Source organism: Solanum stenotomum, unplaced genomic scaffold (assembly GCF_019186545.1).
Source record: "Solanum stenotomum isolate F172 unplaced genomic scaffold, ASM1918654v1 scaffold23267, whole genome shotgun sequence".
Classification (NCBI taxonomy): Eukaryota; Viridiplantae; Streptophyta; class Magnoliopsida; order Solanales; family Solanaceae; genus Solanum; species Solanum stenotomum.
Genome location: NW_026027418.1, coordinates 862 through 17,929, shown reverse-complemented (window position 1 = coordinate 17,929; position 17,068 = coordinate 862). Strand labels below are relative to the sequence as shown.

The 17,068-nt window shown below is 31.0% G+C and overlaps 1 protein-coding gene and 1 pseudogene across 1 annotated transcript; one reads left to right on the top strand and one right to left on the bottom strand.

The window, feature by feature from the left end:
- Positions 1-1,057: 1,057 nt before the first annotated feature.
- Positions 1,058-2,147, bottom strand: LOC125851182 (UDP-glycosyltransferase 75C1-like; annotated as a pseudogene).
- Positions 2,148-10,121: 7,974 nt separating this feature from the next.
- On the top strand, positions 10,122-16,821 carry LOC125851192 (sesquiterpene synthase 14b-like). Its single transcript, XM_049530970.1, has 4 exons — positions 10,122-10,257; positions 11,874-12,150; positions 12,255-12,627; positions 16,327-16,821. Exons 1-4 carry the CDS (start codon positions 10,147-10,149, stop codon positions 16,547-16,549), a joined length of 984 nt encoding a protein of 327 aa, XP_049386927.1. The 5' UTR covers positions 10,122-10,146; the 3' UTR covers positions 16,550-16,821.
- The last annotated feature ends 247 nt before the right edge of the window (positions 16,822-17,068 follow it).

The window sequence follows — 17,068 nt, the reverse complement described above, 5'->3', positions numbered from 1 at the left end:
TAATAATGCAACATTCACATACATACATGCATTATAATGAAGCAAGTACAAACATATATCACACAACATGAAATCACAACCATAACCTACCTCGAATCCAAGCTTGAATCCCTTAAGAAACATGATTCTTCCCCTTCTGGATTCTTTCCGCTTGTTCTTGGTCTACAAACAATCATAATAATATGAGGATCAATAAACAAGATCCAATTACTCGTATTCTAATCAATAATATCAACTCTTGATCCCCCATAACCAGATTAGGCCTTTTTCCACCATAATTTCCAGATCAAAACCCTTCCCCATCGATAATCACCCACGAATTTACATTCTACAAATCGAAATATGGATTTGGTAGTAAAAACCTTACCTTTAGCCTTAAGAATGGTGAAAACGATTAAGAACTTGACTGGGATCGTCTCCTAGCTCTCAAAGTCAAAACTTGCAAAATAAAACGATTTTAGGATTTATTTCTGACATAAATCGCGATTGTCCAGCCATAACGGACCTCATCCCACTACAGCGGCCCCGCCCTAGCGGCACTAATCCTGCTCTAGTGTCTTGAATGGAAATAATGAGCAAATTTAAGAATTTCAAACCCCCATTTCACAACACACCTTCATCCCATGACACTCAGAAAATACCCGTTTACGCTAAGATCAGTTTCGGTAATTCTACTCACCCGAATTCAATTCCGTAAAGTCGTACGGATTTCTTAATATCTTAGTTATCCACTCATGCAATCACTTTGATTATTACACTTCTCATTAATTACCATATTTCACTAGACTCGCCTGACTCCGATTTCGTCCAAATCTAGACTAGGCTAGGAAATTTCAAGTTACTACTCAAAAGTTTTTCTGGTCCAATTCTTTCCCCATTGGCATTTCCCTAACGACGGAATTAGGTCGTTACAATAGATACCAATTTACCCATCACTTATCCCCGAGTGATCAACTAGAAAAGACTGGCTAAAGTAAGGGTAAAGTAGTATCTGAATCATCGAATTACTGGGATACTTGTCTCGCATGTCCGGTAAAGGAAGCTACTTAGAAACCGTTCATACTATGCTCTCCAAAGTTGAATTCCATCCACAGTGAGCCAAAAAACAACCAACAGAAGGGTGTTTAGAACATTCACTTGTGAGTACCAACTTACTATCTTCCCCTTCTTTTCAAGTTCGTCTTTGCAACTCAATTTGTCCTCCATCTTATACCCGTCTTTTCCTTTCCTAATCACCCACAAAAATGGCCTCCCACATTTCAGCAATTCGTGAGCAATCTTCTCCATCAATTGACTTGATATTTCAGAGTAACTATCAAATGCTATGTAGATAACTAATCCCTTGTCCATTGAGTTCAACCAATCCATATAATTCTTCGAACTAATCTCAATTATATTAGCTCGAAAAGTATTATCATCAAGAAATATTGAAGGAATTGAAGGCCCAATTCCCATCATAGTCACATGCTTTAAAATTTTCAAAGCATCAAAAGTGTTCACAAGAACTCTTGGATTTTTTTCACTACTCAGCATTTCAATTTGTCTTTTAATAGACTTAACTGCCCAATTGGAACTCTCCACATCATCAAACACAAAAGAAGGAAAATCAATTGGACTAAGTGGGGGTAATCCTGGTAACTCTATTATTATGTCCTTAGCATCATAATTTTTGAAATAATCAGAATAGTTGTGAATCTGTATTAGTAAACATCAAAAACTGTTGCAGGTTGGATCCAAAATAATGTAGATGGGATATTAATTTTTTTGGCCACTAAACCAACCCATTCCATGATAATAGTACATATGACATGTGAAAAATGGGTATTACTTTTTGCATTTGATTGGATCAAATTGAAAATGAATTTTGACCCGCGGGACTTTACAGAAGAATAGAACAAATGAAACTCATCAATTGAACTTAACTGGAATTTGTCATCATAGCCATCAGAGAAAGGAGCAACGCTTAATCCTTCAACATTTGGAAGTTTTTTTATTTTACTGAAAACTGATAGGCTCGTGGTTAAAGAGACACCAATGCCTAAATTGATTAATTGTTTGGAAAATTGGAGACGTGGATTAATTTGGCCTTGGCCTGGAAATAGTGCTATAAGAACATGAGACTTTTCATTTTTCATGTTTTTAGGCATGAACGAGAATGAGGATTTTAGGTAGGAGAACTTTATTAATGAATAAAGTGTTTTTGAACTGGCTTGGTTACGACTGATTAAGGTCACACATATTTATACTAGTAAATAGATGGTTCTAGATATAAAAATAAATCTAGAAAATTTATCGTATTCTTTAAATATTTACCTTAACTATTAAGTTTTGAGATTTATATGAATATTTATTGAATAAAAAAATATCAAAAGATATTTTACTCAAACTTTCTAGAAGGTCCAGAAGTATTTGGATTTATTGTTGTTCCAAAAATAAGCTTTATTATTCAGCAAAAAATAAAACAAGAAATGCATGAATACTTTAGATTAAGTAACAAAAATAATATAATAATAGCAAGTAGTATGTTTTATTACCAGATATAACATGTGCTGACAATTTAGAGATACAAAAACATGATATTTTTATTTTTCCAAGAATCATCATTATTATTCATTAAAAAAATGCGAGAAATACATGAGTATTTTAGTCTAAAAAAACATAATGATAGCAAGTAGTATGTTTTATTTTCAGATATAACGTGTGCTAACAAATTAGAGATACAAAAGCATGACATGTTTGTTGTTTCGAGAATTATCATTATTATTCAGTAAAAAATCAAGAAATACATGAATACTTTAGTCTAAAAAATAGAAGAAAAAAAATGATAGCAACTATAATTTTTTATTAGTCATCTTTATCAATCAATAAAAATTGACGAAAGAAAGGCATGAGTATATAGTACTTTAAACTAAGAAACAATAAAACATAATAATAGTAAGTAGTATATTTTATTATTAGATATATCATGTGCTAACAAACTAAAGATCCAAAAGCATGACATATGTACATATTCGACTATAAATTATTATTTTTCAAAAAATAATCATAAACATGATAACGTAATTTAAAATTAGAATACAAAGGAGTAAGGACATGATGAAAAAAAATTCAACATATTTTTTCAATAAGGAGTGTAAATTTTTTTTTATTGCCTTCAAGGGTTTATTACTTTGAAATAATCAAACAAGGAAATGTCAACTGCTCATTTTTCCTATGTAACCTAAGGAAGCAAAACATTCAAGCTATGAGTAATATTGATGTTTCACTAAACATTCAAAAGTTTTAAAAAAATTCATAATTTCCTGAACCCTTATATGTTGGGTCGATTCTTTTTCCTGTTCCAAAAACATGAAATTATAATTTAGGGTGAAAGTACTCAAGAATAGTATTTTTGTCTGCTCTGATGTTGAAATATGTGATTGTGTATCTCATCTAAAAATTTTAACTTTTAGAGAAGACATGCTTTTATTTACTTAATTATAAATTCTGATACTGCTTAGTTCGAGAAAAGAAAAGATATAGAAATCGATTAAATACATTCAATTTTTTTTTTTGTTGAATTAGTTTCATTTGGCGAAATAGACATGAATGCTATTATAGTTAGCATAAACTTTTCACCAACCTTAATGAATAACAAGAACAAAATCGTGTAAAAGAAATAATCATCCCTAGTGAAATGACAAGGTCCACTCACTTTGAATAATCAATCTTATTTGTCTTGTACGCTTAAAATATATTTTCCACTGATCATAATAATTTAAATTTCACCTTCACGCTCATTACAAATTTTTAGTCCTTCAAATTCATTCTTAAACATCTACATACTTATGAAATGCAATGTAGTGTAGTTAAAGGATACTTTCAGAATTGTTTTGACAAATTATTAGGTACAATACTCATGTTCTTAATGCATGCAACCACTGCATCTCTCCACACAAAATCTTACAACTTAACCAGTTAACCTTACCTTTCATCATGACCTATTGTCTTGTTTTTTTTTTTAGTATTCTATTTTACACACATACACTCTCTCATGTTCTTCTACTCTCTAATAGTTTGAGTTTGTTGTTTGGAATTTCAAGTTAGCTATAACATCAACATTTTCTGGATTATTGAAGACAAAATTATTTTTGAGTTAACGGTTATTATTAATGCATATTGGGTTTTGGTTCAGGTATGAGGTTAAAAAAAACTCTACAATATACTAAAGCTTAGGCTTTAAAAAACAATTTTCTTGTTTGCATGATTTCCATTGAGTTTCATTAATTAGGGTTTTGAAATTGTGATTTTTCATTTATTTTGTCTCTGCTTTTTCTTTATATAATCATGACTTGGTGTTGATGGTTATATGATTTAAAAATCTTTTACATCTCCTTTAATTTATTAAATTTGGCTTAATATATAGGCTAATGTTGATTTTAATGAAATTTTGATTTCTTTGGCATAAAGAAAATATACATATATAAACCGAATTAATTTCATTAGGAGAAATAGACATGAATACTTTTATAATATAATTCGCATAATGTTTTCACCAACCTTAATTATAAACAGCAAATACAAAATTGTGTACAAAATTTCATCCCTAATAAATGAACATTTCTCCATGAAATATATACCCATCTGAAAAGGATAAATAAATATAAAAAATTATTGATGCGATGTAGAGTTTAAATTGTATACATTTTCAAATTAAATAGTTTAACGTGAAAATAATAATTTTTATATTATCTTTCATATGAGACTTGTTTTTTTATTTTTTAATAGTAGCCACAAGGGTAAGATTTTTATTAATAATCAAACCAACAATATAGTCAAAGAAAAAAAAAACTAAAAGGGTTGATCCAATTAGATCAGTCCATACAAAATGTATTTGCCCCAAATATCAAAATTAGCTCAAAATCCCCCATGGAAGATAGAAAGTCATTTCCATGTACTAGATTAGGAAACTTGCATAGTCTCCTCTCTGATTATCTAGGTTTTTGCCACCCCTAGCTTTTCTTCTCTAACGAAGTGGGTATTTTGTTTGCCTCATTCCTCGTGCTTGAGTTCTAAGCGATTTTCATTTGGAGATAAATCTAGAGCTTCCTTTTTCCCCTTGTTTTCCAATTGTTTCCTATTATCATTTGATAAGTTATTTTTTGTCATATTTATGAAGTTTATTTTTCTAAAATAATAATATGAATTAATTGGAAATAAATTTTGAAAAAGTATTTCCCAAACACACTCTCAGTTTGTCACGACTCGAGACTATCCTTTAGTCGTAACACGGTACTTAGAACCACAAGTGACCCAAGCTAACCAATGGTCTGGCATAACACTATGATTCATACAAATAATAACTGAAGATAGCTTATGCGGAAGCTAAAGTAAGATAAATCCAAAACAACTTAATAGTCAAAATAGAATTCATTTGAACAAAGCATAAAGCTAAAATTACCGTCTAAGTGTCTGAAAGACTCTACTAAGATGAGTTGTTGGGACAAGCCTCCAACTAACTCTAACTATAATTAACATAAAAGAACAACAATAGCTCTTGTAAGACCCTTATAAAGTTTAAAGTTTAGTACATGTATTAGTAATACATGTTTATCAATTATGAAAAAATTTATGCATTATTTTATGTATGGAGTAGAGTTTAGTTATTCATGTATTATTTATTCCACCTTCTATACTGCATAAAATAATGCAAAAATTCGCTCATTTATGCTATGTAGCTCGAATTGATTTGTCACGCCCCGAGCCTACATCCTGGGAGGGACCGGCACCCGGAGACCATTATTAGCCCCAGGCGAACCCTTGGCCTGGCTTTCTTAACTCAGCGGAAACTAAACTCAACAGCACAACTCAATACGATGAAAGGTTATAAAACAGCTTAACTAATGCATAACATGCCAAAAGGCAACTCGAGTCTCAAAATAGAATATTTACATATATACATAGATAAGAGACTCAATACTAACTGACTGACTGTCTATGAAGCCTCTAATATACTGAGATGGATGTTGGGACAGACCCCGCAACACCATAATAGAACAAAACTTAAGAACACAAAATAATTGAGTCCTCCGGAATGCAAGGAGGCTCACCACTGACTCTGGAGTGCTCAGCTGGATCAACGACGTGCAGGATGTTGATCCGGGGTACCTGTATCTGCATCATAATAAGATGCAAGCCAACTGGCATCAGTACATGTAATGTACGAGTATGCGAGCTGGAAAGCTAAACCACGACTTAAGCTTGAAAGGAAAACAAAGGAGAATACTTACCTTGACTTTGTTCGACTCATGAATAATCAAACTCAAAAATAGAAAGCAATAAGGCACATGCAATATATATATATATATATTTAGCTTACAAAACAATGTAGATAACTTAGTTCGTTAAGGATAAAACGATAACAAACTTGACTTTACTTATATAAAAATAAGATAGCTTTTGTGGGAGGTTCTTTAACCGACAACCACCACTATGAGCCCTAGTGATGATACAACGTCTTACCTCACGTTGCCCGAGGACCATCCTATACCTCGCCGTGATATAGGACCTTACTTTTGCTTAGTGGATCCACTAGCCTAATCTTACGTGATCATCTAAAAAGAATGATACGTCAAGTCCCATGTTGGCAGATGGTTCTTATGGAGAGTTGAGTTAGTATGAACTCGTGTCCCCAATTCGGTGCTCAATACTACTCCCAAAAATACTTTGGCTCATGCTTTTAAATTAACTTCTTTCTTTGATTGAGATAATTACTCAAAACTTAACCCAAAGGCTCTTTTGGAAAACATGGTTCCTTCCTTACTTAAAAACATTTGTAAACTTCTTCGGGAATACTTAGTTCCCTAATAGCTTTTGAGAAAGTGGACTCAACTTTAAACTCTTGACTTAACTTGAAATCCAAGACTCTTACTCGACTTGAAACTTGAGACTCTTTTCTTGACTTGGAACTCAACACTCTTGCTTGATTTTGAAACTTGAAACGAAGTTAAAACGTTCAATAACGACTCTTGAAAAGTTTGGAGGACTTGCTTGAACTTACTTCTTAACACTCCTTGACTTGACTCTAACTTCACCTTAGCTTGATACTAACTCGCCTTGAATTGAATTATGAATTCAAGGTGTATGATCACACGTATTTAGATGAGTTTGGGATGTTTAGAAACACTTTGGGGTGTTGGAAACAACTAGGGAACATAGGTATAACACCTAGGAACATGCATGAGAAAGCATGGAAAGAAAGAGGGAACATGGCGTCCTTGGCGCTCTGCAAAGCGTGGAGCGCCAGCCCTTGCAGCTCAGAGGGCCAGCTGAGGCGCTCTGCAGGGCGCGGCGCCCCAAGGGGTGTAGGTCAGAGCACTTCTTGGGGCGCTCTGCAAGGCGCAACACGCCACCCCTTTTCTCCGACAAATTCGACTTTTCTCCCTCTTTACTCCAACTCTAAACCTTCTAAACTTCAAGGTTTCCAACCCCAAACATTTAGAATCATAAATCCCTCAATATTCAACAGATTTCAACTCAAAAACCAACCGGAAACATGTCCCAAATCACAAGGGACTTCAACAACACAATCAACAATATCAACAACACAACCAACAACTTCAAGACACACTAATCCTTTTTCTCAATAACAAAATGAGTTGGGTGTGTGGGGGAAAGGATCAACCCACACTAAAGACTCACATACCTTGATAGGGATCACCCCCTACGAAAATCCACGATGATCTCGACGAATCTTGTTGATCTCCTCTTCTTCTCTTCTTCTTCTCCTTCTTCTCTTCTTCTCTTCACTCAAGCCCTAGCTTTCACTCTCTTAAAATGGAACAAAATGATCCAAGTATCAGTCTAACTCAACAATATAACCTCAAAAGAAATTGCTAGGGAAAAGACCAAAATGCCCTTAATTTTCCGGACAGATTTCCCTGCCAACTGCCCAACTTCTAAAGGGCATAACTTGCTCATACAAACTCGAAATTGAGCAAACTCGGTGGCGTTGGAAAGATCATTCCACAAGCTTCACAACCATAATTGGAAATACTCCTAAATCATTCTGATCTAGGATTTATGACCGCTCAAAGTTGGCCAAAAACTCATTTTTTCCATACTTAGCCAAAAAAAAATTTCCAGATTTTCAAATTCCTTCCAAAAATTAAAAATTTCCAATTCTAAGCCTCTTCTTAGTTATTTCAATTTGCCGGATGTTACATGATTTTTGTCAAAATATTAAAAAACGAATGCCTTTTTATTTTGTTTGATATATTATATGTAGTTATGATAATATTAATAATAAACAATACTTGAATAAATTATTAAATATTCTTTTTAAAAAAAACTTACAAAAAATTAAGCAGATAAGGTGATGACCCATTATATAGCCAATTTTAATCAAATCCATCTCAACTCAAGTAGCTTTTAAGTTTTAAGTATGGTTGGATAAATGTGGAACTAGGGCAATTGTTGTTTTCCCGAATTTTATAGATTTTTTTAAAACTATATATTTGTATCTAGAAATTCATTAAATATATATAAATTTTATATTTTCAACTCATCTTTTTACACGTGAAGTCATTATAAAATTTAAAATCTATGAGTAAGTTTAAGTTTCAGATCCATTTCTAACCTAATTAAGAAATAATTCATTTATTATTTTAGCCCATTTAAATCAATTCAAATCCAGCTCTCATTTCTCACCAACAAAGAAACATCTCATTAACGCACATTCAATTGATATATAGGTACATAATTAATATTTTATTGAAGTAATTAATAGGTATATTATATTTTGGTGAAGCAATTAATAGGTACACAAAATTTTATTTAAGCAATTAATAGATACATAATATTTTATTCAGCTACAAGCTATAAGTACAGGTATTTGCAGACTCTACACAAAACACTTCAAGTAGATAATAATATTGTGTCTATTTTAATTTATTTATCTTATTTTTTATAGTCCATTTTAAAAAATGATTTATTCTTTTTTAGGACTCTTTAATTCTAATTTTCACATAACATATAACATATTTATGACCACAAAATTGAAGTGCATTTTGATATAATATTCTTACGTATCTTTAGTTTCAGACAATAAAATTGAAAAATCTTCTTTATATACTGAGACTCTTTGAGTTATTGTTAAATAAAATGAGATAATCAATATAAAATGAATAGAGTATTAATAACCAAAAACATATGTAGGATTTTATTAGCTACTACTCAATAAAGAAATCTTTAATAAGAGGATTTTAATAGTTCAACTTATTGACTACTTGAATAAAAATTAAGTAAGAGAGGATTTGATTACTCATATGGTAATAAAAATCATGATTCAATTTCAAATAAGTTAAAGTTGATTATATAAAACTATTTTTTTCATTAGTTAAGATACTATTTTTTTTTTCCTTTAGAGCTTATACGTCTGAATATTGTTCTCTTGAGTAATCAATCTTAGTTATATTTTGAAGGTAAGGTTCGATCCCTCTCGTGTAATTAACTATAAAAAATATCTTAAAAAAAATATTTAAGAGAAATTTTTTTTAAAAAAAATAAGCTGATTTTAGAAATTTAACTAAACAGATCAATAATAATAGTAAATCCGACCTAGTAGCAGTAGCAACAACAACAACAACCATCGAATAGTAGCCATCTAGTAATAGTATAGTAGTATAACCAACATGGGTTGTGGCATAGTGGTGGGTCTGCTTCATCCTTAATCATAGGTCTCGGGTTTGAACCCTAGGTATAGAGAAAATCTTGTTTGGAGCGTCATCCCCGCATGGACCTTGCAGTGCACAATTCGAATTTGATTAGAGATCTAAAGTGGACTATAAACACCGGATAGAAAACTGAAAAAGAAAAAGTATAGTAGTATAGATATCACACATTCTAAATCTGCAACTAACCAATTTGCACTATAAATACTTCACCATATGTAAGCAATAGATCTCACAAAGCTTAATTAATTGTATAGACAGAGAGGGAAAAGAGACAATGATTGTTTCTACCATCTCTTGTAATTTGAGAAATGTTCAATCAACATTTTGGGGAAATAATTTTCTATCCTATAATTCTAATTCTATAGTAATCAAAATACCACATAAATATTCACATGCCCCTTTAGGGAAAAAAGGAAGAGAGAGTAAATTAAAAATGAGTGTAGCAATGGTTGATTCTTCCAGCAGCAATATTAAACGTCCATTGGCAAATTTTCACTCAACTGTTTGGGGAAATTATTTCCTCTCTTACACTCCTCAACTCACGGTATGACATACAATATACTCATATTATATTCATGTTTTTTTATTTTTCGAGTTTCGTACTTGTACTATCAGTTGTGCGAGTTTCCTACTTGAACTATCACCAAAAGTTTATAGGTCTGAATATTGTTCTCTTGAGTAATCAATCTTAGTTGTATTTTGAAGGTAAGGTTCGATCCCTTTCGTGTAATTTACTATAAAAAATATCTTTAAAAAAAACAATTCTAGAGAAAACATCTTTTAAAATAAGCTGATTTTAGAAATTTAACTAAAAAGATCAATAATAATAGTAAATCCGACCTAGTAGTATAGTAGCAACAACAACAACAACCATCGAACAGTAGCCATCTAGTAATAGTATAATAGTATGACCAACATGGGTTGTGGCGTAGTGGGGGATCTGCTTCATTCTTAATCACAGGTCTCAAGTTTGAATCTTGGATATAGAGAAAATCTTGTTTGGAGCACCACCCGCGGATAAACCTTGCAGTGCACAATTCGAATTTAATCAAAAGTATAATAATATAGATATCACACCTTCTAAATTTGCAACTAACCAATTTGCACTTTAAATACTTCACCATATGTAAGCAATAGATCTCACAAAGCTTAATTAATTGTATAGAAAGAGAGGGGAAAAAAGACAATGATTGTTTCTACCATCTCGTCATTTGAGAAATGTTCAATCAACATTTTGGGGAAATAATTTTCTATCCTATAATTCTAATTCTATAGTAATCAAAATACCACATACAACATATTCACATGCCCCTTTAGGGAAAATAGGAAGAGAGAGAAAATATGAGTAAATTAAAATGAGTGTAGCAATCGTTGATTCTTCCGGCAGCAATATAAAACGTCCATGGGCAAATTTTCACTCAACTGTTTGGGGAAATTATTTCCTCTCTTACACTTATCAACTCACGGTATGACACACAATATACTCATTTTATATTCATGTTTTTATAATTTTTCTTGTCCTCGGAGTCAGGTTTATCCAAATTCTTTAAATTGGTTGATAGAATAAAGGGTAAAAAACACATTAATTTTTTTTAGTTTTGTACATGTACTATCATGATCTATCACCAATTATTTCTCGAAACACACTTTAACTATTAGTTGTTCATTTTTCCAACTACCTGAACGATGTTGATCTTTCAAGTAAAAAGAAAAAGGAACAACTAATAATTGAACTTAGGGTGTGTTTTGATAAATAGTTGATACAGTTCAGGTAGAAAATATGAGCACTTGACAATTTAGGTAGAAAATTCGCAAAAAACATGATATTTCAGGTGTGTTTTTGACCATTCACTTTATTTGATAAGTAAATAAAATATATTATCCAAAAAATATTTATACGTGATTTAGACAAACACTATAAGAAGATGTGGTGGGTGGAGTTTTGGGGTGGATCATATTTTTCTTCGCATAAAAAAATCATTTTTCTTATTTTTAAGAAATTTATATTTTAAAATTATTTTTTTAAGTATTTCGACTAATTAACCACACATGAAAAAAAGTTAAAAAGTATTTTCCTTTTGCACCAAACACATCTTCATGTAGTGCTATTTTAGTTTTGTATTAAGGTAGTCAAATAGTAAAGCTTAATTCTTGGTGCAGGAAATTAGTGTCGAAGAAAAAATTGAACTTGAAGAGTTGAAAGAAAAAGTCAAGAAAATGCTAATTGAAATACCAAATAATTGTACACAAAAACTTGTCTTGATTGACGCAATCCAACGACTGGGAGTTGCATATCATTTCAAAAATGAGATTAAGACATCCCTTCAGAATATTTTTGATGAGTCAGAACAAAGTAAAAATGAAGATGATGACGATCTTTATATTGTTGCTCTTCGTTTTCGACTAGTGAGACAACAAAGGCATTACATGTCTGCTGGTAACATTATTTCTTCTCTTATATCCTATAAGATCTCACCTTAATTTTATTTCAATATTGTATGATTCTTTAATTAATTCTCTTATGATGCTGAATTAAATCAGATGTGTTCAAGAAATTCACAGACCATGATGGAAAGTTCAAGAAAAATCTTACTAAAGATGTTCGGAGATTATTAAGTTTATATGAAGCAACACATCTACGAGTACACGATGAAGAGATTCTCGAAGAAGCTCTAACTTTTACCATCACTCATCTAGAGGCCATGGTCCCAAAATTGAGCAACTCACTCAAGGCCCATGTTAGTGAAGCCTTAAGCCAGCCCATTCATACAAATCTACCAAGGTTGTTAGCAAGAAAATACATAGGTATGTATGAGAAGATTGAATTGTGTAACGATTTGCTTTTGAAATTCGCGAAATTGGATTTCAATATTCTACAAAAGTTGCATCAAGGAGAGCTTGGCGAGCTTACAAGGTACATACATTAATCTTATATCCTCGCCATTTATGTATATATAGTAAGTGTTGAATTCTGTTGAATTTTTTTGTGAGTTTACTTCAACTTTCATACTTTGAACATCCTNCACGTTTGACACTTTCTTTCGAAAAGAATGATTTTATAAGTACTAATTGCGGATTTATGGACAGACTCATCGCATTGCTTGTTGATCCAATCAAAATATGAGGTATAAATGGAGCAAAATATGGTTTAAAAAAATGGTGTGCAAATTTCTAGTAATGTTTGAGAATTAATTATTTATCAAGGAATGAGAGTTTGTAGCTAGCTAGATTGTCTTCACAATAATTTACATTATTATTTTATATTGATACTTGATAATAATAGTAAACGACTAGTCGAAGCAAGTAATATGAAGTTACAAATTTAAATAATTATATGGAAAATGAGAATTCCACTCATTAGTAAAACACCACGGGAAAATATTATCATACCATATAGCATAATTAACAAACATTACATAATGGCTTTTACTTCATAATAATAATTCTTACAATAAGCTCCAAAAAGCAGCTAGATCAATAGCGAATTAAAATATCTTAGTGGTTAACGAAAAAAATATTAACTAAAGATATGTTAATAATAATAGAGACTCAAATGGAGAATGGGTACCGGGTGGGCAGATGCTCTAGCAAGGGAGGGGTCCAAGATGAAGCAAGCTAGTTCCTTTTTGTACCTCGAAGTTCCACCAGTGTTTATCTCGAATAAACTAGAAGCAAACAAAGGAGGAACTCATTTTGTTACGATATGAAAGTCACCAAATACTTCCGACTTATGTAATAGTTATAAACTCAATGTAACTCCCCCGCCCTGGACGATACTAGCAGGAGTCTAGCACTGTCTTTCCCATGTATTGATGCATATTATTTATTAATAGAAGTATCTTATTAACAAAAATAATAATAATAATAATAATAGACTTGTGACTATATATAGAATTAGATGAGTGACCTAGTCTTCAATTTTAGCAACTGATCTTAAAGAAAGAAAAATCAACTAGAGTTTGGTTAATAATAATATAATAGATTCGTGACCAGAAAATTAATGAAGTGATCTAGTCGTCAATGTTAATATTGGCGTACAAGAGCAGATTAGGAAATTGAAGAAAAAAAGAGCATCCTATATATAGGTGCTTAATCTAAAACAATATATTTAATTAGCTGCTAACTTAATTAAATAATAACCTATTTGGTTCTCTGATCATATATTAGTGGGTGTACGATTATTAATGTCAATTTATAAAGATGTGAAGATTCATATATAGTGACTACTATATTATATACGTAAGTACTAAACATGGCTTTAATTCATACTAGTTAGTAGTTACTAATTATAGCAAGCATAAGTGAATATAGAGGCATGAAACTTTAAGTACTTAATTTAGTGGACCGCTAATTAGAAAGATTTAAATAATTTTACTAGATACAGTAAAACCTTGCTAAATTAATTCTCAGTTAATTAATAATCTTTCTTCTAAGATAATAATTTCCTCCGGTCCCAACTTGGGCCAATGAAAAAAAATCATTCATTTCGATAATATAATAAGATAATATATTTTCAGAAGACCCCTATATAAATATATGGTCCCATTAATATTATAAATTAATAATTCTTTAAAAGTACAAATATATCTAAGAAAATTTAGTAAAATATGATTCTATTATGTTCTGTTTTTTTGTTAAAATTTAAATCTAGTTGTAGCTCATTTCCAACTTTTCTTATTGCATCTGGAAGTTTCGGTGTTATCTTTTCTAATTGCACCATAAAATCGTGAAGAGTTCTAGATGCAAGTGTCTCCTTACCCGTAACTGGCATGGTTCCAAATGTATCGTATCATCTTCAACTTTATCACCAACATTGTGTTTCTAATGATATCCACAATTCGTTCTAAGCTTTGGACCTCTAAACATGTATCATTTTCACCCTTTCAATAGGTTACTAACATCCATTATATTGTGGTAACCAAAATCATTAATCATGACCTCAAGTTCACGAATGACATTTTCACTAATGGGTTCTTTCAAATTCTTTGAGATTTCATCCCTAAACAATTTTTTCGAAACACTCTTTAAATTAATAAATATTAATTTATCAATTAAATAATACCTCTATAAAATAATATTACTTCATGGCCCCGTCTGTATTAATTTAGAGAGGTTTTACTGTATTCATTTATTTTAAAAAAAAAGAATATAAGGAGAAATAATCTTACAGTAGCCAACTCCCTAACTAAAAAATAATAGGAAAAATTACAGAAATATCATCTTTTAGTTTACTAATTACCATTATCCCCTATAAGTTTTACAAATCTCCAAAATCTCTCATTTTCGCGCATCAGATTAGTATATCAGCGCTTATATTATTGTATCTCGCACATCAGATTAATGTATCAGCGCTTATATTATTATATCTCACGCATCAAATTAATGTATCAATGCTTATATTATTGTATCTCGCGCATCAGATTAATATATCAGCGCTTATATTATTGTATCCGTTTGAGGGATTTTTGTAATTATAAATTTTTGAGGGATAAATTGTAATTTTACCTTAAAAGTATGTGATTTCTGTAATTTGTCCATAATAATATGGCCAAAAAAAGGCCCAGAATCATAAATGCTTTGGAACCATTTTTCCGCCTGAGTGATAGTTTAGGTATCGATTTCACTAGTTTAATAATTTAAGTATGAAGTTTTTAAAAAAATAAAATAATTTAGATATGTTTTTAGCACTTCAACCAAAAATATATAATTGACTAATGTAAAAAATTAATTAAAAAAAAGACTTCATTTTAATGAAATAATATTAATATAAAATATGAATATTATAAAAAAAAATTGACTGTATATTGACATTAAATTTTCAATGTGTCACTAACACCAAACCAAATAATTCCACATATACCGTGTATTACACAAACCAAGAAGACCCAATGAATTCTTTAATTCTTATCCAATAACTCGTAGATCAGGTTCTTCATTTTCTCTGGAGTTAGGTATAGATATCCACTACAACAAAAATAATTTTTAGCGGTAATATATGTATTAATAAATAGTGTTAAAGTTTTTACTGATATTAATTAATTGTTATTAGATCGAATATCATTATAAAATTTAGAAACATTTATAAAAAATGCTAATTACCGTTAAAATACATATTTAGCAGCACGCTAATTAAATACCGGTAAAGATATTTTTGGTGCAGTGATCACACCTTAACTATAAATACTTCACCATACGTAAACAGTAGATCTCACACAGCTTAATTAATTAATTGTATAAAAAGAGAGGAAAAAAACAATGATTGTTTCTACAATCTCTTGTCATTTGAGAAATGTTCAACCAACATTTTGGGGAAATAATTTTCTGTCCTAGAATTCTAATTCTAAAGTAATCAAAATACCACATAAATATGCACATGTCCCTTTAGGGAAAAAAGGAAGAGAGAGTAAATTAAAAATGAGTGTAGCAATGGTTGATTCTTCCAGCGGCAATATTAAACGTCCATTGGCAAATTTTCACTCAACTGTTTGGGGAAATTATTTCCTCTCTTACACTCAACTCACGGTATGACATACAATATACTCACATTATATTCATGTTTTTTATATTTTGAACATTCTTAATGACAATTCTAACTCCATCTTTGACCATATAGGTGGTGGAAAAATCAAGATTTCGCGAAGCAATTTCCATATGCTAGAGATAGATTGGTGGAGTGTTACTTTTGGGTAGCTGGTGTGTACTTTGAACTTCAACATAGTCGTGCAAGAAAAATGATGATAAAATTATTCACGACATACGTCATTATTGATGACACATATGATGCTTATGCAACCTATGATGAACTTGTGGCTTTCACAAATGCAATCGATAGGTAAACTATACACTAATGATTTTCTCACGCGTTCAAATGAGTAGGAAAATAAAATGTGTCAAGTACATGTTACTATTATGAGATGATTTGTATAAATAAGAAATTTTAGCTTGTAACTTCGATCCAAACTCTTAACATGCAGATGTGATGACATAAGTGCCATTAATTTAGTATCACCCAATTTGAGACCTGTTTATTGAACTCTTCTAGACCGTTATGATGAAATAGAAGAAGAATTGACCAAAGAAGGTAAATTGGAATGTCTCTACTATGCAAAACAAGAGGTAAGCTCCCTTAGCTTTATTTCTTTTAAATCAAACATTAACATTGCCATTTATTATTATGCCTTCAATACGCGCGCTCCTTACACGAGAAATTGGTTCTTGTTTAATGTGCCAAGTATGTAAAGATTTTGTCTCAACTATGATGCCATGAGAATTATATCGTGTGACTATGTCGTTCAAAAGTTCAATTTTTTTTAAAAAAAAGAGAATACGTTTTTATTTACTTGATTATGTCTTTA

What these genes read in the sequence shown, in the direction of transcription:
- LOC125851192 (XM_049530970.1), top strand. Translation starts at nt 10,147, where the DNA reads ATGAGTGTAGCAATGGTTGATTCTTCCAGCAGCAATATTAAACGTCCA. An exon ending in CTTACACTCCTCAACTCACG is followed by an intron (nt 10,258 to 11,873) that starts GTATGACATACA and finishes TTCTTGGTGCAG; the next exon opens with GAAATTAGTGTCGAAGAAAA. An exon ending in AAGGCATTACATGTCTGCTG is followed by an intron (nt 12,151 to 12,254) that starts GTAACATTATTT and finishes GAATTAAATCAG; the next exon opens with ATGTGTTCAAGAAATTCACA.